The 23421-nt window shown below is 43.5% G+C and overlaps 1 protein-coding gene across 2 annotated transcripts in view; it reads right to left on the minus strand.

The window, feature by feature from the left end:
• Positions 1–1053: 1053 nt before the first annotated feature.
• Positions 1054–23421, minus strand: part of NRSN1 (neurensin 1) — a 62430-nt gene continuing 40062 nt past the window's right edge. The window contains exons 1-4 of one of the 2 annotated variants that reach the window (XM_054018309.1): positions 11384–11517; positions 9378–9454; positions 4442–4639; positions 1054–3504 (exon numbers count right to left, since the gene is read on the minus strand). In XM_054018309.1, the coding sequence (XP_053874284.1) occupies positions 3106–3504; positions 4442–4630 (588 nt within the window). In that variant the 5' untranslated portion in view covers positions 4631–4639; positions 9378–9454; positions 11384–11517 and the 3' untranslated portion in view covers positions 1054–3105. Of the gene's footprint in view, positions 3505–4441; positions 4640–9377; positions 9455–11383; positions 11518–23421 lie in introns of those variants that run through there. The other variant, XM_054018310.1, reaches the window with a different exon arrangement.

The following is a 23421-nucleotide window of genomic DNA, read 5'->3' on the forward strand; positions in this document are numbered from 1 at the left end:
CTTAAAAACCTAACAGAGATTCCCCAATCTCCTTGGAAGCCTATTCCAGTGCTTAACATGCCTTATAGTTAAAGTTTTTTTCCTAATATTAACCTAAATCTCCCTTGCTGCAGATTAAACCCATTATTTCTCATCTTACCTTTCGTGGGCATGGAAAATTGTTAATCTTCTCTTTATAGCAGCCATTAACCTATATGAAGACTCAGTTGTCTTTTTCAAGAGTAAACAAACCTTTCCTCATAGGTCAGGTTTTCTAAATATTTTATCTTCTTTTTTTTTTGCTCTTCTCCGGATTCTTCTCAGTTTGACCACATCTTTCTTAAAGTGTGGCACCCAAACTGCATCTGGTACATACATCTGATTCCTGCCCTTGTGTCCCACACCTATTACCCACTCATCCTCTCCTCCCTGTGAACTACTCTTGTTTTGAACATGGGTTGCTATGTGCTTTTGCACTCCAAGTTGTGGGTGCCAATAAATTGTCAGTTGTACACAGAATTTTATTCTGTTTCAGTCTGTGCAATTTCTTGTTTGTGATGGTGTCATCATTGTCCATCTTACATAGTGTTGGTCCTTAGGCATTTCAAATATGTGTTGCTATGGTAATCTACCTTGCTGTGTCTGGCTGAAATTTTTCTTAGCATCATCAAGTACAATTTTCTTACTTCTATCACCATTCATAACAATTATTCCAGTTTCAACTCAAAGAAAACTCCCCAAAACCCTCCTTCTGGTTTCTGCACCTCCAAAGTCCATGAAAGGCTTTGCAGATCCAGAACTTTTGAATGAGCAAGGCATGGAGCACAGCCACCTCCAGACTTAATCTGGGTAGCCAGAGTTTTCCATCCTGAATCTGATTCAATGTCATTGTCACCAATTTCCACACTATGCATGAAACTGGCAATGCGCTTCATGCACAAAGGGCATCAACACAAACAGGTTCGCTTGTGCTATGCAGCTATATGACTTCATTTGCTGATTCATCTTTGAAACTGATATTTTATGTTTTGAAAGGAAAATAGTTACTTGAAAGGACTCGCCACAAAATTCATGTTTGGCTTGTTCATATAATTTTACTGAATCCATTCAAAAAATAAACAGAACTATAAGGTGGAATGAATTGTCAGAGAATACAAAGGTCACATCATTCTTTACACATCATTAATTTAAATCCATAGATTAAGAGGATGAGCTATTTACCTCATATGAGAACAAAATTAAGTTTCTTTAGTGAAAGGACAAATATTCAGGTAAGCAGCCAGACAAATGTATTCCGGTTAAGGAGAGCTTACTCTACTATCTATAAAAATAGAACAACATTTTAAAATTTCTTTAGATAGATTCTTTAAGGTCAACTAATGGGATTAAGTAGAGACAGGACACAGCAGGCTAGGAATTTCACTTTAAACCAGTGGTCTCCAACCTTTTTACCCCCAAGATCACTTTTTTGAATCTAAGGACAACTCAAGATCTACCCCACTCCATTCCCCCCTCTCCCTGTCGCTCACTCTCCCCAATCCTCACTCACTTTCACCGGGCTGGGGCAGGGGGTTGGGATTCAGGAGGGGATGTGGGCTCTGGGCTGGGGCTGAGCGGTTCGTGGTGTGAGAGGGGGCTCTGAGCTGAGCCTGGGGCAGGGGGTTGGGGTGCAGGAAGGTGTGAGGGGTCCAAACTCTAGGAGGGAGTGTTGGGGTGCAGGCTCCAGGAGGGAGTTTGGGTGCAGGAGGGGGCTCCAGGCTGGGGCAGAGTGTTGGGGTGCAGGAGAGGGTACAGGGTGCTGGCTCTGGGAGGGGGCTCAGGGATGGGGGTTGGGGTGTGGCCTCCCGCCGGGCAGCACTTGCCTCCAGTGGCTCCCAGTCAGCAGTGGGCACAGCGAAGCTAAGGCAGGCTCCATGCGTACCCCGCCCCCCCGCTGCTCCCGGAAGGGGCCAATGCGCCCCTGCTGCCCCTGGGGTGTGGAGGGCAGAGGACATGTGGCTCCGCGCCCTGCCCTTCTCTGCAAGCACCGCCCCCCACAGCTCTCCCAGCTAATGGGAGCTGCAAGGGCGGTGCTCGCAGGCAGAAGCAGCACACAGGGAGGGAGACCCCTGCCCTCCCGCCCCCGGGGCCACAGTGGCCGCTTCCAGGAGCGGTGTGGGGGCAGGGTAGCTTTAAGCAGCCATACTGTGCTGCCACCGGAAATCGCGATTGACCAGTTGGTGACCACTGCTTTAAACCATAGTCTAATTCCCATCCTGCCAAGGCCCAAATGTGCGTTATGAGTTTTAAGAATGTTTGGCAAAGACTCATGATGAGGGACACCACACCAAACAACCAATGGGGAAATGTGGAGTTCTTTTTCTTAATTGAAATAGGATGTTTCATAATCTTGCTTTCCTTATTTTGTATTTGTTAATAAAATTTGGTGATTTTAAAAAGGAGGGATGGTGACAAATTTGGGCCTAAAATTATGTTTGTTTCCCATATGGAAACGCTGTTGGCTGATGTGCCTTAATCAAAATTGGGGCAGCATAAGTTCTTCTGTGTGAGAGACCTAGAATGTGTACATGTACACTCTTATTTTTATAGAGACTATTGAAAATGACAGGACTACAAACATGGGTAAAGAGGGCAGGATATTACCCCCTGTACAGCAGGACTGGAAAGTGAAAGAACACCAAGTCTAAAAAAAGTTTTGAAAACTACCATAGCTAAAAAAAAGAACACACCACATTTACTTTAAACAGAGCATAATTTTGGATGGCCATGATACAATTGGTATAAAAATGCCCATTTTTCTCAAATGACACAAACTGATAAGAAATTAAAAATCTTTTTTTTCCCCCCTCCAGTGTTGTTGTAACCATGTTGGTAGGCTGACCTAGATCAACATAGGTGAGCACTTGTTTACACAATTCATATATTTGAACGTGTATACATTATTCAAAGCACTAATCACCTAAACTTCCCTCATTTGCCAACATTTAAATTCTGCTAGATAAGGTTTCCAATCAGTTCCCCTCTTACAGAGCAGAGTACTTGAAGCTGTACTGTAAATACAAATTCATATGCTCACAAAGGCTGACCTTTTCAAATTAAATGATGTATAAATTAAAAAGGGAAATGTCAGGTTTCTGATAAAGGTTGGACGTTTTGAACTTTGGACAAAGTGACAGGTATCTTCGATTCTCCTGGTGCTGGTGCTTTTGTGACTGGGTGTGCATGGGCTTTTATGTCTGCTATTCTCTCTTTAAACCTTTGCTGAAGATACTTTTCTTCTTTGGAGTAGCTTTTAGCAAAAGCAGACATCAACAGGCATGCTGCCATTGTGGTCCCGCCAATACAAAATAAGATCGCTCCTGCCAGCTTACATATATCAAGGGCTCCGTTAAACTGAATGGCATGGTTATCCACAACAACGAAATCATCTTCCTCAAGGGCTTCGATTTTCGGTGGCACAAGAAAACCTACTACAAGAACTGTTAACCCGATCAGCATAAAAACCACCCCAGAGATGAGTCCGACCTGGAAAACAAACAGGGTTAAAAATGAATGTGGCCTCATCGTTTGTAACATTTTCATTGTCTACACAAATATTTGTTAATCCTACCAGGAAGCAGACGTTGTCTTCTGAGCCCTGATTCATAGAATTCAAATATGTGGATGAATTGCCATGTTGGAATCGTTTCTACAACTGATCTTTGTTTAAATCAACATATATATGGGAGCTTTCAGGAAAAAGAAATAAGCATGGGTAGAGGCTGTAAGCATGTATCATCACTGGATGATTACCCGTTCTGTTTATTCCCTGTAAAACACCTGGCATTGGCCACTGTCTGAAGACCGGATACGGGGCTAGATGAACCATTGGTCTGACCCAGTAGGGGCGTTCTTATGTTCTTAACCTATTACTGCTACTACGTGACAAAGCTCCTTCTTTAGCGCAGGTAGTGGAGGTCTGAGCTTTGGCACTGAAAGTCTTGGATTCAAACCCTGCTGAGGACCCATGGTGGGGTCATTACGTATGACCACCTCCTGTTTTCTGTCCATGAAATGTTTTATCTTGCAGAGGTTAAAAGGATGGTGTGGTAGAAATAAGTCACAATGTTGCATTTCCTTCCCAGTTTAAATAATAAGTGCAAAGATTGATTTCCACAGGATCCCTAACTTTTTAGTAACCCCAGCCCTTATTGTTTCCCTGATAGTTTGATCATACACCCACCTATGCTTTTATGAATGTCAATGAAAGCTATGTGTGAATGTGTTGAGAGAGTCATTTCTCTACACTTTTACAAATTACAGCTAAGATTTCAAAAGTGACTTGAGTTTGTGTGCTTCAATTTTTGATGCTTAACGGGATATATATGTTAAAAGGGCCTCATTTTCAAAGGGTGGATGCTCAGCAATTACTGAAAACTGGGCCTGTACCAAATAATAGTTTCTGTAGAGTGATGAGTTGTACCTTCCAGAATGCAGAGCTCCACCTGCTAGGTGACCTCTGGATCTGAAAATCCTCCTCATGCTCCCAAATTGAAGCTGTGCAGTCCTCATAAAATTGATGCAGATAGGATCGAACTCCATAGCGTTGATAACTTCCCTCCGTGCCGCTCTGCGCTTGCTTGGAGCTGCAGATATCCGCATATGAGCTCATCCTTCTCACCTGCAATGAGAGATTTCACACAAGACAGACTCAATCAAAATGGGCTGCAAATAATCCCTTGATATGAGCTCTAGAAAGAGAAGAAGCCCTGTAGAGTAATCTCCATCCCACACTCCCAAACTAAGGGCTCAATCCTGCTAAGTGCTGAGCACTCCTGGCAGGTGTGGGGGCCCTCAACTCCTATTGAAGTCAGTAGGCGCTGAGAGCCCTTGACACCTTGCAGGATTACACCCTAAAGATGGATCCGTGAACACTCAACAAAGTTGTTTTTTACACGTAGCATTTCCATGCCATAATTCATGATGGAACATCATTTAATTTCATGTAAATTTAGAGACGTTGCATGACTGCGGGGCTGAGTGCCTCGATCTCTGATACAAATGCCATTACTATTAGTCATGTTAGGCATCGCTTGCTAGCTTTATCTGCTAATTTGGAACATTTCACAAACTCTTCTCGATGGCTTCATTTTTTCTTAAGCCTGTAAAACAGAGACATAACGGTGGGATTATATATAACTGTGACATAAATAGCCACGGGGGACCTGGTCATGAAGACTAGCCTTAAAATTAGTTTTTCTGAATAAAAATACACTCAAGGATGGAACATTTGTTCTATTATCTATAAATCAGAAAATGAAAATTATTACAAACTAACAAGCCTATTTTAATTTACTAGATGCAGACAGTAAATTTGTGAAGTAAAGTCTGGCCCCATTGACTGCACAAGGATTAGGATTTCACCCACTGCAAAAAGTAAATGCAGTGTTCTAAATTCTTTCCATTGTAATAAAGTACTAGTAAAACAAAGATTTTCTGTTTTAAATATCCAGGGCCTGACTCTGACCTCACTTATACAGGTGTAACTCCACTGAATTCAGCAGAGTTGCAGTAGTGTAAAATGAGTGTAAGTGAAATCAATCAGGCCTTTTAAAAATGTGTATGCCACTTTAATATGACATCTGTAGATGAGTATTTTAGAAGTATTATAATGCTTTTGTTATGGATTTAGTAGGATTATATGAACCAAAAGGTATGAATGAGACCTATCAGCAGCTTCAAGTAACACACCTGACTTCTTAAAACAGTGCAATGCAAGCATACCTAACCTGTTTGTTTTAACAAGGTTCTCCCACTCCACCCCCCCTTTCTTGCATTTTATAGGCTTCTATCCCCTTCAGTAACTAGTGCAATATCCCAAATGCACATGATTTCACTCACTATAGAATACCAGCTCCCTCTATGTTAAATGAGATGGACAAATACTGCATCACTCACTGAAATTATGTAAAAATCTGGAGCATGCTAATTAAAACCAATGGCAAAATTTGGCTCTTGGTAGGTACAGAAATTGGCATCGCTATGACACTAATCCTGTAATCCACTGGTTGCTTTCATCCCTGGTTGTTTTCATGGCTCAGTGTTGAGGAATCTTATGCACTTTTCTCTGATAGTAGTAGCTTTTCTATTCCCCGGGTATTAATGTATTCCTGCCATTCTAGTTTCATAAGAATTTCTGTGGAAAGGCCTCAAAGCATTCTGATATATCAAGGCCAAATGGATCAAATCCAGTATCCAGGAGGCCTGCAAGCATGTGGAAGTTCTTTGTCCAATGAGATTTGGAGCCCACTCCATGACCACCTCCTGCACTGGAGAGTGGAGGTGCTGGTGAACAAGCTTTGCAAAGCTGCCACCCAGCATTCCTAGATCCTCTCTGTTAAGCATCCGGATGTCTGTAGATGCAGCCCTTGACTTCAGAGTGCTTAGAGCAGCGCTTCTGTGAGAAGCTCTCCCTGTGGGGAGTGGGATGGGAGTCCAAAGATTCCCATTCTCTTTTTTTCCCTTCAGCCTCAAGACTCTTGTTCTTCCTCCCTAGGGTGTTTCCTCACAGACCAAGCCAAAGAAATAATATTCTCATTTTTCTGACTGATTTTCTTTCTGTTGATTAGTTGAGATGGCACAGACTCCCAGCCTAACGGTCTTCAACAAGAGACTCCCCTTAGTTAAAGAGGAAGGTAGATGTCTTTAAATCAGACATAATAAAGCTGGAGGCAGCCCCCAGAAAGCAAGACAATTCTATATGATTATTGGTCATTATCCTGCCTGTCTGATTCAAGGGAGAACTACACATCTGAAACACAGAAAGCAAATTAGCTGGTACACAGGTACATGCCTTTCTCTGGTGATAGAGTTGCAAGGATATCAAGATCTCTTCTTACAAACCTTTTGGGCAACTGCAAAGCATTATTAGACAGACATTGCAAATAGGATAATTTTTTCACGCAATGCACTGTCAACCTCTGGAACTCCTTGCCAGAGGGTGTTGTGAAGGCCAATACTATAACGGGGTTCACAAGGGAGCTAGATAGATTCATGGAAGATAGGTTCCCTCAATGGCTATTAGCCAGAATGGGCAGGAATAAGTTAATGGTAGAATCCAACATGGACCCAGGAATCATGGCCTCTAATCCTCTGCACTTGACTGTGTACCGCACTAGACTATAAAGTGGCTGTATGAATTACCATAGCTTCCTTATCTGCACAGCCCTTTCATAGCTAGATTCATACTGTGATATATTCCTTCAAAGATATGACACAATAATATCTTATAATATACCTCAAACTGCCTTGCAATGAGGGGTAAGCATTATTATCCCCAATTATCAGATGTGGAAAATCGAGGCATGCGCAAATTATTATGAGGCTTAATTAGTATTTGTAAAGTGTCTTGAGATCACCTGAGGGTGTGCCAAAAGAATTGAAGTGCACACACACAAATTAAGGGATTGACTAAGGTCAATATAGAGCATCAGTGGCAGAGCAGGAAGTAGATTGCCATCCCTCCAATACCAAATAATCTTCTGATTCCCAGTCAAGTCCCATATCTCGCAGGACAAAACTGTATCCTCATATAAACTGTATGTGTGAGTCTCCACTGACTTGCAACTTGTACAACCATTTTTAATTTGTGCATAGTGAGATCAGAATGGAAGTATTTTACTTGCACTTTACACAGATGTAAAGGACAACACAAGGTCAGTGGTAGGGGAGAATGAGGCCTAATGGGTCAGTTTGATTAGTGTGTCTGGCTGCTTTGTGTTGCTCTGTTTGTGCACAGCAGTCTCCTGGGGAAGTTAAGCTAGGCTGATAATTGCTTTGCATCAGCAGAATCATGCAAAGCAACTGGAGCATATCAGTGAATCTGGCCCAATATCTCTAGTGCTCTTCATTCTCCTCTGTAATTTACTGTAATTAATTCAAGAAAACATAAGGTAATATGGCACAGATTGACTAATTTGTAAAGATCAGCATAAATTAACTATGTACCACATTAAAAAAGGTACTGTATAGTTATTTTGCACTAACCACATTGTGTATCAGGAGATATGTTGTAAAATCTAATTCCTCACTGTGGGATTAACCCATGATAACCACACAATCTGGGATTACTTATTTTATATGTAGATTGTTTTCTATACTAAAACAAGTTTAGAGTGGAAATCTAGAATGTTTATAATTGCATTTGATTATTTATGAGTTAAAATGTAGATAAGTGTATCACAGAATGAAGGGTAGCAGACAAAAAAGAAAATTTTAGTCAAAAGAGTGGAACATAGTGTTACTGTTGTGACAGCTAGTTCATCAAATCATGATCTTTTTTTAGAATGAAAAGAAATAAACATCTGATTCAATTTAGCCAGTGCTACTGGATGCTTTCATGAACACCTTTATAACCCCTGCCCCTCCCCCCCACTCACCCTAATCACTGCTCAAACACACAGACAAATAAGCTGTTACATGTGGGCAAATCTATCCTGGCCTCTGGTTCTTCATGTAGAGATACTATCAGTTCCTAGACAGAGGAAGGAGAGGTTGCAGAAATTTTCAGTCCCCAATGGTGATTTGGAGTGGTGTAGTCTGTCTTCTGAGCTGCAACATGAATGTGGCTCTTGCTATATGAGAATGAGGCAGTGGAATTGAACAGAGTGCTGAAGGGAGGTGAGGTAAAGGAGTCCACAATAAATAGGTGGGGGAGTGTTCAAAAGCACCCATTTGTACCAGATCCATGTAAATGACAGTTACTGTGTTGGGGTGTTGAATGTATTGGCATAGGCTTCACTTTTGTGGATGTGGGTATGAAGGGCCAGATCCTTAAAGGTACTTGGGCACCTCACTCCCATTGAGGTGCCTAAATACCCTGAAGGATCTGGGCCTAAAAGCCTATGCTTGGGGATCTTTGGCCCAAAAGTGGGGTAAACATTGTTACCCTATATCAGTGTTTTGGTCTGAGCTTAGAGCTTGTATAAAGCCAAGGGACAGCTGTTCATCTTTAGAATTATTCACAGCATAACAGCAGACCAGTGTAATCATTATCCATCTCTAGAAATACAGAGAAGTTACAATCAGAACTTCAGAACATGCAACTGCAGTGTAGCAATCCCCTAGCAACTTTATTCCATGGGGAAAGACTATCCTGTGTTTATTTTGCGCTTTATTACATTGCACGGATACAGCAGGCGAGGGGGTATGAGGGTAGTGATCAGTTTTGTGAATAGATGGGTAAAACATTGAGCATATTTCAGGAGAAACTACTGAATGAATTTTCAAACTGCTTCATGATAAATTAATTGTTTTAAGTATTAAATGTTTACCTTTTAGAAAACTGAATTTGAAAGCTATGCTAAAACTGAAGAAAATGACCCTGCAAATGTAAAACACAAATTAAAATGGGTTCTTACGTTTTAAGTCCTTCTCTTCTTTCTGATGTTAGACACTCTGACCTTTCTTTTTAAAGGCTCATCTTTCCAATCTTTACCTACAGGAAAAAGAGACCCCCCCCCTAGAAATAGTGAATTCTGGAGTAAATAACATAGATACCGGATAATAATTCATGGGATAATCTTGATGCTTACAAAATCTAATATCCATACCTAATGTTCCCTTAGGATAGAAACCAAAGCAAGGCAGGCTGGGCCTGATCCAAAGTTCATTGAAATCAGTGGGAGTCTTTCCATTGACTTTAGTGGGCTTTGCATCATGCCTTTTATGTGCAAGCTTCTTTTCTTGTTGAGGAGTCAATTGTGAGCTCTGTCACACAGCCATACAGAGGGGAATGTGGAAATAAGGCACCCCATTAATTTCCTGCATGGGCTACACCCTTTTGTGCTCAGGGGATTGAACAGCTGCTATTCCCCAGTCTGTGCAGGTGGGTGGAGCCTGACTTCAGCTAAGGCAGCACAAAGGAGGAAGTAAACTACACCAGCGAGAGAAATGGCACAAATTACTTCCCTTAGTCAAGAAGGGGGAAGCAAAGACCATATTGTGATTATGTGAGGCCCCTGGTCTGCTCTGAGATCAGTGCAACTAGGCAGTACTCTTTACTAAGGGCTCATGGTAATGCCACAGTCTCACACTTAGTGCATCACAACTTTTAAATAATGCTTCTTGCAACAGGTTAAATCTATTTTATCCGGGTGAGTAATTACAATATGATGCACCATACTGTAAATGAAAGTAATCATGATTTCAAGTTTCCTATACTTACACGCCTTTAGGAACAAGTAAGGAAGGCCATTTTTTACGTTTTCTTTGTTAAACAAGGTCGATGGCATCCCCCCAGATAAACGTCCAATGTACTTACTGTATATAGTATAGCGCCTCTGAATATCTGTTGCAAAGGAATTCAACCCCCCATTCTAATCACATCAACAATCCCCACTCATTACCCTTCGTCTGCCCCAGGAAGGCAGGTTAGCCCCTCTTTAAAGAGATTTGTTTACATTTCAGTTACTACTTTCTCCACCTTCCATAATTATATTCACTAAGGTATCAGCAGAATCTCAGAGATGGCTGAGGTTTAGTTTTATTTTGATTAGCTGATAAACATTCCAGCTGCAGAACGCCCTCCAACAATGGAGAAGACCATATTTTCCTCTTCAGGTTACTCTACAGAAGACATAAACAACGCCTGAATTACTACTTGTTTTTGGAGCAGGGAGAGGAGTAAATCTCCCAGTGCCACCGATGGCACCAACAAGGAAGGAAGCAGTGCAACCCCCAGAGCAACTGGTTTCCTTGCACGCTTCGGATCTGCAGGAGGAAGTGGCCTTCAGTGCCCTTCACTGCTGCCTGGAGCGCGCTCTCCATGGTGCTGAAACCCAGCAGCGACTCCCGGGAGGCGAGCCGGCCTCACCATTTGCTGTCAAGCGCTTCCAAAGCATCTCGCGAAGCAGCCGGCTCCCAGCAACTGGTGATTCGTTTTCACTTTGTTCTGCGGGGGGTAATTTACCGACGCACCCTTCCCCCAATACGGTCTGCTCCCAAAGACCAAAATATGAAACGAAAACGCCCTGGGCTTGTCCTGCACTTTAGCCGGCGCGGTCTCCAGTCCCAGCTGTGGAACCAACCCAAGAGCCCCTTTCCCATCGCAGGGCTGCCGTGGCGCCTAGGTTAGCAACGACGCCGAAGCGTTTTGCAGCTGCCCTCTCTCCGGGGGCAGGGAGAAGGGGGCTAATCTGGAAGTTCAATACCGTCCTGTAAAAGCCGGCGGCGGGATCTGCGGTCTGACCCGCCGGTTACTAGCACAGAAACGTGCCGCCGCCTCGGCTCAGCCTCCCCCCTTGCAAAACTGCCAGGGGCAAGTGCGTCCGCACAAGCCCGGCCCAACAGAGCCTGGGCACAGAGGAGTCCCCCCCCCTTCCGCACCCCCGGCCCCCCAGCACTGCCCGCGCTCGGCGCTGGTTACCTGAGCCTCCCTGCTGCCGGCTGAGCAAGTGCAGCTGGGCTAGCTGCAGATCTCTCGCGCGGCTCCCATCTCCGCTCTGAGCCGCTCCGCGCTCAGACACCGCGTCTCATGTGTCCCCTCCCGCCGAGCCCGGCTCGCCCTGGGCCTGCGCACTCAGCCGCCGCTCCCGGGCGCTGCCGCGGCGGAGAGGGCGGGCGCAGCCGGGGCTGAGCGAGCGGCTCGCTTAACCTAGCCCGCTGCTGGAGACCCGCTCCCCGGCGCGTGGGCTGTCCCCTCCCCATCCCTGCCATTGCCCCACAGGCGCTGTAACTTCCTTTCCCATTGTTCACAGCGCCTCACAACCCGGCAGGCGTGAGAACTAACCGGGCAAAGCCCCGTCCCCTGGGAGGGTGCACGAGGGGCACTAAGCCAGAGATTCCCCCCTTCTCCCTCCCGTGCAGAGGGATCACAGGTCATGGATTTGAAACACAAGATGTCTGGCTTTGGCTAGGGCCCTTAAAGGTGCTCCCCGGGCCTGGAGAAGAGGGGCTGCTCGCCTGGAGCCCTCGCCGACAAACTCTGTCACTCAGCATCCTGTGCCACCAGCCAGCCGCTAGGGCTCAGTGGGAAATGCAAGATCAGGGGCCTGCTCCTTGGTGGACTGGGAATCAGCAGACTTGAGTTCCAATCCTGGCTTCTGTCTCTACCCCACTGTGTGATGTTGGCCCAGTCACTTCCCTTTTGTGCACCTATTTCACTTCCTTTGTCCCGCCGGTCTTCTTAGACTGTAAAATCTGCAGGGCCAGGACTAGCTCTCACGATCTTATAGTTTATAGCCTGCCTACAACAATGGGGTCCCCGTCGGGGAGGGGGGGATATCTAGGCACTGCTGCAATATAAATAATAAATGATTAAGTTGTGTATCTGTCCATCTCATTGTCCACTTATGGTGTGTTAAACCCAAAGGAATCCACGCTCAGCAACGCCCAAGCTTGCAGGGCTGCTTCCATATTGTGAGCAAGAGGAAATTGTATCATGTGTCTTTATAATAATGATCCCAGACCAATGGTATCTCGTGTATACAGGGTGCTGGGGCACTGCCCCACCTGTGTGTGTTTAAATATGAATCACAGCTTGCTATAGATTTGCTGTGTGTGAATCATATGTAGTAGTAGGGCATTCTTCTCCACAACCCCTGTGGCACATGCCGTCAAGGCCTGATAGGAGGCAAAGCTGTGGCAATCTGTATTGGGATTTCGGCCTCTGGCTTCACCATCCAAGCCACAGGCTGCAATGACAGGGAAGCACTGTGTGCTAGGACTGACTCTGGTGATAGGTTCTTGCTCATTCTCTCAGAGTCTGCTGGCTGGGGTTGTGTGGCTCACTGCTGCACTGAAGGCAGCAGAGCTACTGGAGGGAGGCCTTGCCCCTGCAATGAAGGTGGAGATGCTGCTGAAGGAGGCTTCACCAGGCAGGGTAGGAGGAGGCAGCAGTGGAGAGGGGGGATGTGACAAGAGGGAGAAGAGGAGGAGGTTCCCATGAAGGTGGTCCAGGCAGTCCCAGGACTGGCCCAGCTAAGCCAGGGCCCTAGCCAGCATAGGAAGGCAACTTTCCTAGGGCTGATCCTCCCTTTCTCTAGGGTTGGGGATGGTGCCATAGGGGTAAGTGGCCATGATTTTTATTGTCTGCTACACCCCACTTGCCCAAGAGTTCACCAGCTGCCACTACCTCAGACGTAGGACTTAGTAGTGCCATAGTGGCAATGAATTTGTCAGGGGCAACTAATTAGAATCCTAGTCTGGATTTCATGTCTTCAGGTTGGTTGGCAGATAACTTCTGTAGAATGGCATTGACAAAGCAAAGGAGAACAGTAGTGTGCCAGTTCACCACCTGTACAGCACCTTTCATACCTGATAATCCTTTTTGGCCTCTGCTTGCTCCCTCCATCAGTGCAAATAGCACAAGTCCATTGATTTCGGGGGCATGACACCAGTTTACACCTGCTGAAGATCTTGTCTCTGGTGTTTCTGTTGGTCTGTCACCATGTGGTGTGGATGGGGAAGCATTCTCTGGTTTAAATGGAGGTACTGCTGTCTCAGCCTGAATGTGCAAGGTCTAGGTTCTTTAGTCCTGTCTGAGAATGTACAGTCTGCACTTAAAACACAAATGTAATATTTTAAAAGTGCTGTAACTTGATGCCTTACAACATTTTTCTAGAACACTAGAAGGGCAGCATCATTGTGGTTCCTAAATTACATTGCAGATAGCTTTGAGAGTCAGAAAAAGAAGGCTGCAACTAATGGAGAATCCATTCTGAAATAACTATCTTACAGATAAGGAGAAAAGGAATGAGGCTGTGAAAATTTGTGGGAAGCTTTGCACCTGTGACCCCAAAAAGAAGTGGATTATCTGACAGCAAAAGGATTTCAGGAGAGGAAATCTGGGGGGATTAAGTAATCTAGTGAATGAGCTGTTAGAGAGGAAGCATTAAAACCTATGGGTAGCCAGGGATTTTAAAAATGTGCCATAATTAAGATACAACTAACCATTCCTCTGGGAAAAAATGAGAACGTAAAGAAAAAGAACAGACAATATAGTGTCACAAAAGACTGCTAAAGGATCTGAGGTTTATAAAAGCCCACCTATACTGAAACAGGAGAATGGGGGAGTAGTCAACCAAACAAGAATGCAGAGCGTGAGCCAAGGCTTTTAGGAAAAATATAAGGACACTAAAACAGAATGAATTAATGCTAGCCAAGGGGAAAGCAGGAAGATTTTATAAATATTTAAGCACTTTTAATAAATGAGGAATAAAATGAGATTAATGATGAGTTTAAAATAGCTGGTACACCAAACTCCTTTTCTAAAAATCTGTCTTCGCAAAGAAAGATAAAAGAAGTTTGGATAGTTTGGAAATAAGGAAGTCCTTGTTAAAATAGCTATTGATTATGTGCAAATAAGGGAATGAACATTTGAATGTATAAAAATGAGCTGGCCTAGATGTCATGAGTTGTAAATCAGTGTGATGCCTTTCATGGTTACATTGAAGACAACAGGGCTACAGGTAGAACAAGGTGCTACTCGGCATGAGTAATGGTATCACAATCTGACCCTAAGAGAATTACCTAATGAAATTTCTGCACCGTTGACAATTATTTGTGAAAAATCATGGAGATCTGGGAAGGTGGCAAATAGGAGAAAAAGCAAATAGAGTACTAATCTTCAAAATAAGAGAAGAAGAGAGTTCCTGGTTATTTGTCCTGTAGGTCTAAAATCTGACTTTCATTCACTACCAACCTTTCTGGACCTAGGAATGAAAGATGTTCTATTCCATTCCCAACCTTATGAGTCATCTAGTCCTCTATAAATAAGTACATATGCTACTTTCACAAAACAAGCTATTTCTGCTCATTCACTTTATTGACAAAAGGGAATAAATAGAGGAAAATATGCAATACCCGTGACTGCACATCAACAATCATAATGTCACTATATAAATACATAATATGCCCACACCTTGAATATTGCATGGAGTTCTGGTCATCCCGCCTCAAAAAAGATATATTAGAAATGGCAAAGATACAGAGAAGGTCTATAAAAATGATTAGGGGGTATGGAACAGCTTCTATATGAGGAGAGATTAAAAAGACTGGGACTTTTCAGCTTGGAAGAGAGACTGCTAAGAGGGTGTAGTGGGGCAGTTGCCCCACTTTGGCAGAAGAGGGGTTAATAGCAGCCCTTGGAGCGGCTGTGCACAGCCCAGCCAATCAGTGAAGGGCAGAAAGGCAGCCAGTCAGGGCCAGGCTTAGCCCTATATAAAGGCTGCAAAGCAGAAGAGATAGGAGTCTCTCCTTGACAAGCAAGGGAGGAGGATTGGCTCCCAGGGATAGCACCTTAGATAGAGCAGTGTTGGGCAGGCTTAGGGGAGTAGAGGGAAAGCTCCAGCCTGATACCTGTCAGGGTGATGCCCCTGAAAGAAAGGGCTGAGAAGGTGTAAGGGCCAAATGGGAGCATGAGCAGTAGAGGGGAGAGAAGGAGGGCAGGACATGGCTGCTGCCAGAAGGTCCCTGGGCCAGGACCTAGAGTAGTGGGTGGGCCTGGGTTCCCCTTGTACTGCACCTGACATGGAGGAGTGTGGCTGATACAGACTGCAACTTGCCCTGAAGTGAGGGGCTAGACTTTCAGTTGTGGTTGGCCACTGAGGCAGGTACAAGCCAAAGGGCTGCCGTTACCCCTGGAAAGGGGTGTGTCCAGAAGAGGACACTGCAAGCTAGGGAGCAATGCGGGTCTCAGACAGCACAGCTGAGCAGGCAATGGGTGGGACACCACCTGCAGTGGGCGCTCTGCAGCTAGGACAGAGCTACTTCTTGGAGCGACCAGCAGGAGGTGCTGCGGGGGTGAGTCTGCAACCTGCTACAGAGGGGTTCTGATACAAGTCTATAAAATGATGAATGGTGTGGAGAAAGTGAATTAGGAATGTTATTAACCCCTTCACATAACACAAGAACTAGGGGTCACCCAATGAAATTAATAGGCTTTAGGTTTAAAACAAACAAAAGGAAGTACTTCTTCACACAATGCAGCGTCAACCTGTGGAACTCATTGCCGGGGATACTGTGAATAGCAAAACTATCACTGGATTCAAAAAAGAATTAGGTCAGTTCATGGAGGATAGGTCCATCAATGGCTATTAGCCAAGATGGTCAGGGATGCAACCCCATGCTCTGAGTGTCCCTAAGCCTCTGACTGCCAGATCCTGTGACTGAGTGACAGGGATGGATCTCTTGATGATTGCCCTGTTCTGTTCATTCCCTTTAAAGCACCTGACATTAGCCATGGTTGGTAGATGGATATTGGCTAGCTGGACCATTGGTCTGACCCATTATGGCCATTCTTATGTCACTAGCAGTACTAATTTGTTTTCTGACACATGAATAATACTCAGTGAACCAAGACAGCTATTGGAATTGTATCAAATGGGAGAATTATAAAATCAGCTATTATTAAGCGTAGGTACATACAAGGTCAATTTCAGCTCTCAGTAATGCCAGTATAATTCAGAAGCAACTCCACATATCCTTACTGTTTACAAAATGAACTCAGTGGAGTACACCAGTGTAAAACTAACGGGCGATGAGAACCAAACCCATGGTCTGATTCATGATATGACTTAAGGAAGCTGATTGCTATACAAAATACTTTATAATGCCAAGCCTTTCCTGGCTTCAGTTTTAACTGAGCATTGAGGCTTAGACCTTGGTTACACTGGGGAATTCACCCATCAATGGTGTAGCTGAACAGATGCAAATCTCTACTACAAACAGGCTACAATTATCATCACTTCAATTTTCCCTTGCTTGAAACTGGAGTAAACTACACCAGTGCAACTTGCAGCTTATAGCAATTTTGCCTGTCTACGCTAGGGATTTGTCCTGGCCACCAATGTTTGTACTGGGGTAAATCCCAAGTGTAGTCAAGGCTTTAGAAATCTATAGGCAGTGTTTTCCCTGCAGCTACTGCTGCTAGATCCACTGGCATTTGCTGTTTTGGCATTTATAAGCCTGTCTCTGGTATTGAGAGGTGACGGGATTGCAACTGCTGGCTTGGTGAATGAAGCCTATTAACTTCTGTGAACCTATGTTCCTTCTTGTGTTCAATAAGCAGGAGCATCAGGTCCTGAAAACATCTTTCTTTCTTAAGCAAGAGGCTGCAATTAGTATGAAATTCATGTTCACTGAATTGCAGATGTCTGTCAGTATTTGCTGCTTAATGACAATGGCAAGCTTCCAATGACCATTATCCCATTTCAACAGGCACACCAGGGATTAGCAGTTCAGCCATAATAATATTTTTGGCACTGATGTTTGATTTTCTGATGCGCCTTGCTCTCTAGATGAAGGTGAATGTAGAAATACATTCGGCCCATAATAGTCCAGCTTTCTGAAAAATTCCAGCATGTTCTCAGAGGATCCCTTTACAAAAGAAAAATGAACGGAAATGCTTTAAGTTCTCAAATACCTAGCAGAATATGGTCTACATTTTGACTAGTCTAACACAGAGGTAGCTTGGTGTAGGGTTCAGCTCCCTTTGTGCAGGACTCTGAGCACTCTCTGAGCTCCGAGTCCTCCCCATCCATTTCCCCAGCTGAAATTGAGTGACTTCCTCACACAAGCAGGGGAGCAGCAGCAGAAATTGTTCAGAACTGGTGGGCAGTTATACAGAAAGCTTCTCCCTGTCCCCTGCAACCAGAAATGAGAGCTCTACCCTCCTGCAAAGTGGGGAGTTATTTAGACCCAGTGGAGGCAGGGTGGCTATGCAGGAGACCTCCACCACTACAGTCCCACCCACTGGAATGGAGAACTCCAAGTAGGGGAGAAATGTTTGGTTTTGATTTTCTTTTCAATATTTTGAGGATGGTTTTTTATTGATCATTCTGGCCTCTACCTCCTTCATTCCCTGCTCCTTGGCCATGGTGAGAGAGTAGGTTTTGGAGGAAGAAGAAATGTAGGTGGATGAAGTGGACACTGCCAACCTTGCTGAGCATGAGGAAGGGGCCGGGGGAATAGTTAAAACAAAGCAAAACAACAACCTAGAACTAAGAAGTGGACCTAACAACTTGGACCACTTTGCTTATCTGTCACTCTTCCTTTCCAATCCTTCGTGTCTTTCTCTTTGGATCACAAGGTCTTCAAGGTGTGTGTGTGCGTTGGGGGTCGGGGGGACGGACTGTCTTTTACTATGTGCTTGTAGAGACCTCAGCACAATGAAGTCCTAAATCTGACTGGGGCTTTCTGGGTGCTGCTATTGTAATATTAAATAACAATAGCTTGAGCTGGCTACCATGCTGAGAGGTATTCTACAGTCCAAGAGTGTGTGGTCAGCTGGATGGCCCATTTCTATATGCCTGGTGGCTTTCTTGAGACCTGAAATGCTGGTGAAACTTGTCTGGGCCCTTAGCAATGGCATCTGAGCATTCCCAAGATTCTCAGATCAGTGTGGTATTTTTTTGTCAGCCACTCCAGTTTGATCAAGCACTCCACATTGTAAACCTTTGTAGTCACTTGTTGCTCCATTAGATTTTTATAAGCTGGTTTTAGAACATGCTGGGACTGCACGCTCTGATACTTTATTTGTTCCAGCTTCCTAACTGAAATGTCTGTGATAGAGAGACATGCAGACATATATTAATCCATCAAACTCCATTTTGTTTTGTGAAGGACATTTTGATTGTAAACTTGTTCTGCACCTTCACCTTGGCTCTGTACGCTCCAAATTGAGCTGGAACACTTAGGATGTGTCAGGAGACATTCTTGCACTTAGCAGAAAGCTAAAAATGGAGGGTTGTTAAACCCTGATGACCTATCATTCAAAGCACCCTTGGACAAAGAGCTGGCTGCTGCTCAAGGTAACCATCTCTCCCAGGTGAGCTAGTAACCAAGCAATGGATCTCCTGATGGGAGATTTTGATCACCTGAAAGGGGCTTGGGCTAACCAGAGAGGTCACCTGAGAGAGGGGACTGGACATTGAGAAAGGACAAGGCCTGTCTGCATTGCTCTCTGTCATTGATCAGGAAACAAAGGCAAGGCAGAAGGAATGAAAGAGGAAAGAGATATAATAGAATCCTGGGCTTCCTGAACAGACGTTGACCAAATCCCAAAGGATTCTTGGCCTGGTGAGGAACCAGCAGCAGGGAGTTGAGTACAGGTTTTATTATTTTTCCATAGATCTGTTTATAGCTTGTGCTGGCTGTGAGTAAAGAGTGATCTGTTTAAAATTTCTTTTGCAAAGTTCCTGCTTCAACTGTCAGGTGTCCCTGAAGGGTTAAACATAAGCCAGAGGACCCATGAGGGAGGAGCTCTGGGGAGGGTGTCCTTGACTGACAGTAGTGTCTTGGGGTGGCGGGAGGGAAGTCAACACTGGACCTGGGGGGACTAATGCAGTTGGACCACAGGGTTCCATTCCCTAGAAGTGCTACAAGAGAGTTTGTTCCCAGGAAGTTGTGCCTGAGAGGCCAGAGACTGTGGCTAAAGTCTGCTGAGACCCACCTGAGATCAAAAGCATGCCCAATCTGAGCCTAGCAGCCTGATGAGAGTACAGTAGGAGGAGCTTGACCAGGTGTGTGGGGGAGTCAACATGAGAAAGTATCAACATGTGCTTGTCTTCCACATGACATCTCTGACCATTGCCCTAATAGATCACGTCCCTCTTTGTAGTCTCAGAGATATTTGTTTGGTATGTGGTGGTCAGTAATATGAGTAACTTCGTTTGGTTCAGATCCACAATGCTGACTTTTGCAAAGTGATCCCCTCTTCTGCATTTTTTCTACACTAAATCTTTTCATACTGTAATGGCCTGATTTGCCACTGCGTTGTACCTTGTGTAGTTATTTTACAGCTGGGCTAAGTGAATGCTGGGTGGGGGTGGGGCTGTAGAATGCTACCAAATCAGAATTCTCCATTCCCTGACATCAGTAGCTGCACTTTACACCCACTTTGCCCTCAAGTTTGCCTAGGTAAAATCACTCTACAAGCTGCCATACAAAGGAGAATCTGATCCACTCTATTTAGATATGGGGGTCTAGTCCTGCATAGTAACCACAATATTTCTGTTTCATTGGTGTTGTGAGGCTCCTTTTGTTATTGTGCACCTCTGTAGATGGTTTTGAATGATACTGTTTATACAATATATATGTGCCAGTGGTTGCACATCACTTCCCATCTATGTGGGCCTGCATATTCTTGGGTTGCATATGACCTGCAATGTTAAGGTTGTATCTGTCTGACTTCATGGTGCCAGGACTGTATCAACCTCCTTTTCCTAAGGAAAGTGCAGAGCTTTCATTGGACAGTCAGTGTTCTACTCCAATGGTGGTTTCACTTCAGTGCATTAAATTAGTCTTCTTTAGAGTATTTAGTTTATAAAGCATTTTGGGATGAAAGGTGACTTATGAATGGAGGATATTTTCTCAAACTCTGGGAGCATTACTGCCAATGACTCCCTTGCTAGTCTATCACTGATAGCATAAGCTGCAGTTTTAACTAAAATCTGAGTTTGGCTGCATGTTATTTAAATATCACTGAGACTGTTGGCACTTTCTTGACAAATTTCTAGCTAGCAAAAATTAAGTTAAACATGACTTAGCTTTGTACTTAGTACAATAATTTGTAGTACCAGGGCATCTTTTTCACTGTGTATAGTGACTCCTGAGCTAAGAGTACAGTCGGCCTTTTCTTTCCTGCCAATTCAAAATCCTAAGTTCAAGCATTTTTCCATCCTGCCTTGAAAGTATATGGAGTAGGAATCATTGGTTTCCCATATTCTCTGAATCCATTTTATGCATTATAAAGATGGCTAGGTTCAAGTCCTTTCAGAAACCGTTTTTGGTGCTAATGGATTTGAACTATTCTGATCCTATGCAATATTTTGTGGCATAACCAATCTAAGAAATTGATAGACAACTTGCACAGCTGAGCTGTTTCATTTAATAACAAAAACAAAAACAACAGAATCTAGGACAGCAGTAAGCTCCTGTGAAAGGAGGAGAGTTAGCATCTGAGAGCTAGACTTGATGCAAATGGGCCTTGAGAAAGGAGCACAAGAAGTATTTCAGTGATGTGACTGTGCACAGCGGCTGGTTAGTCATGGCCCTTGGGTTTGCTGAATTCAGGCAGAAGATAATCAGTCAAACGAAACCTTTTTTGTTTTTCCAGGTCAGCTTCACAGTGACAATGTCTTCAGAGTTGTGTGCCTCGGCAAGTCCCCCTCCCCCCAATAAGGGACACAATGAGCAATGGATTTTCAAAAGAACTCAGCTCCCCTTTAGGCACCTAATTAGGGCCAGATCTTCAAAAGTGCTCAGCAACTGCCACTGTAGCTCTCAGGTGGGATTTTCAAAGGAGCTCAACACATAATGTGCTGAGAACTCTTGAAAATCTGTCCACTTATTTTGGTGCCTAAATGGTAGCTGAGCTCTTGAAAATTTGGTCCCAACTGTGAATGCTGAGAGCCTGGCCATTAGTGACAATCATCAAAATGTTACATAATCGGAACACTCTTTGGCTAATCAGCATTCCAGAAGTCAGCATGCTATTACCTAGCAACTTTTGATAAACTGGCCACACTTTATAATACAGTGCAACTGCAATGTAATTATATTGTGGTTATGCTTTTTCATACCTATAGTTACCTATAACTAGAAGGTTACCTCCATAACTGAGTGAAATACAGTGCAAATACAATTTAATTAATGTTAATGGATTCTAAAAAACATATCTTAATTATGAAACCAAAAAGGTAATACAAAATAATGCACTCCAGTTCTGTCATTATTATCAACATTTATGTTGTGATAGCATCTATAGGCTAACCAGGCTGGGGTCCCATTATGTTAGGTTCTGTACAAATCTATAGAATGCCAGTCCCTGCTCCAAAGAGTGCCTTCTAGTTCAAATTATTGATATTTAGTGATTAAAAAGCATAGCCATATTGATGTAATGATACTACAATTGTAATATCAACTACAGTATAATTGCAGTACCATAACTGATTAGTCCTTTGTTAATTACACACATCATGTTCAATAATACCACTGAATTTCTGTAGCTGGAGTGTGTGATTGTTTTTGTCTTTCCTTCTTGTTTTTTGAAAAATTCCTCTCAGAACAAAGTGCATGAGTCCTTGACGCAACACACCAGGTTACTTCCTAGAGAACATGTCAAATTACAAACAAAAAAGACAGTGCAGGTAACATTAAGGGACTTTTTTTAACTTAACCTCTGTTCAAAAGTATTGTCAGCTGAAGAAAGCACATGCCAATAGTTCATGTGATTTATAGATGTTATGACAAAATAAATGTCTCTCTGGTGTCTGAACAAAGAGATGAGAGAAACAATATTTCTTTTGATTCTGCATAGTAAAAATTTTGTTCAGCCTTTATCCCAATAGACTTTCTGAAGGCATTGGCCTTTTATTGCACACCGATAAAAGTAAGCAGAGGAGAATTTAATATCTTATTTCTGTATTAAAAGAATAACTGAAGTTCTGTACTAGAATTATCACCCTTAATTAATTGATGCTGTTCAAAGACAAATACATAGCAATTATAAGCTGTATCATTTCATTCATACAGTAAATGGGCACAAGTCCTCCTTCCATCTCCCCCCTCCTCCAACCCACTGTCTGGCTTATTAAACAGTGAGATTCCAATTAGACTATCATCCTGCTGACATTGTCTCCGGTTGCCATTTAAAACATTGCTCACTTTTTTGAGAAGATGTCATGGGGATGAACTGGCTGATGTAAATCTTATGCCTGTGCCTGCAGAGTTTAAAAACCTCCCTTTTGAGGTTTGTCCTTAACCATATGTCAAATGACTGGTACAGTCAACAGAGCTAAATTCACTGGAGATTCTTTTCTGATGTTTTCTTTAAATCCTCTTGAAGAAAGAAAATATCATTGATTTCTCCATATTGCTCCCAGAAGATGAATTTTCTCCAGTTTAGCCTGAATTATATTTTTTTCATTTACTGCTAAGGTATGCAACACTAAAAATGTCTTTGGATTGAGAAATGTAATGGATGCATACAGGCCTCATCTGGAGACTGTCCTCCCAAATAAAATCTCTGGTTCTTTGCTGCTTTTCCTTTCCCTTTCCCTCATCCACAGGGTATTATGAACCAGTTTCTCATCTCACTTATGCTGATGTGAATCAGGAGTAACTCTATTGAAGTCAGTGGTGGAATAACTAATTTTACATTAATATAAGTGTAAGGAGAATCAGGTTCTTTGTGTTGCCACAGATCTTGCTTTGGACTTGGAGAGTAATTCCTTATTCACATACCTATTTAGCAGCACTACGTTGAGGTTATCTCATGAGTTCTACTTATCTCAGGTTTTCTGAGTCATGAGGCTAAAGACCAAGGACTGGACTCACAAGGGGGACTTTGGTGCCTAACAGACCCTTTCAGTGGCTAAGTCCAACATTTAGGCACCAATGGCATTCACAAAACTGTTCAGCTTCTGCCTAACCCCATAGGTACCTACATTCTCTAGACACCTA

This window comes from Malaclemys terrapin, chromosome 2, assembly GCF_027887155.1.
Source record: "Malaclemys terrapin pileata isolate rMalTer1 chromosome 2, rMalTer1.hap1, whole genome shotgun sequence".
NCBI lineage: Eukaryota > Metazoa > Chordata > Testudines > Emydidae > Malaclemys > Malaclemys terrapin.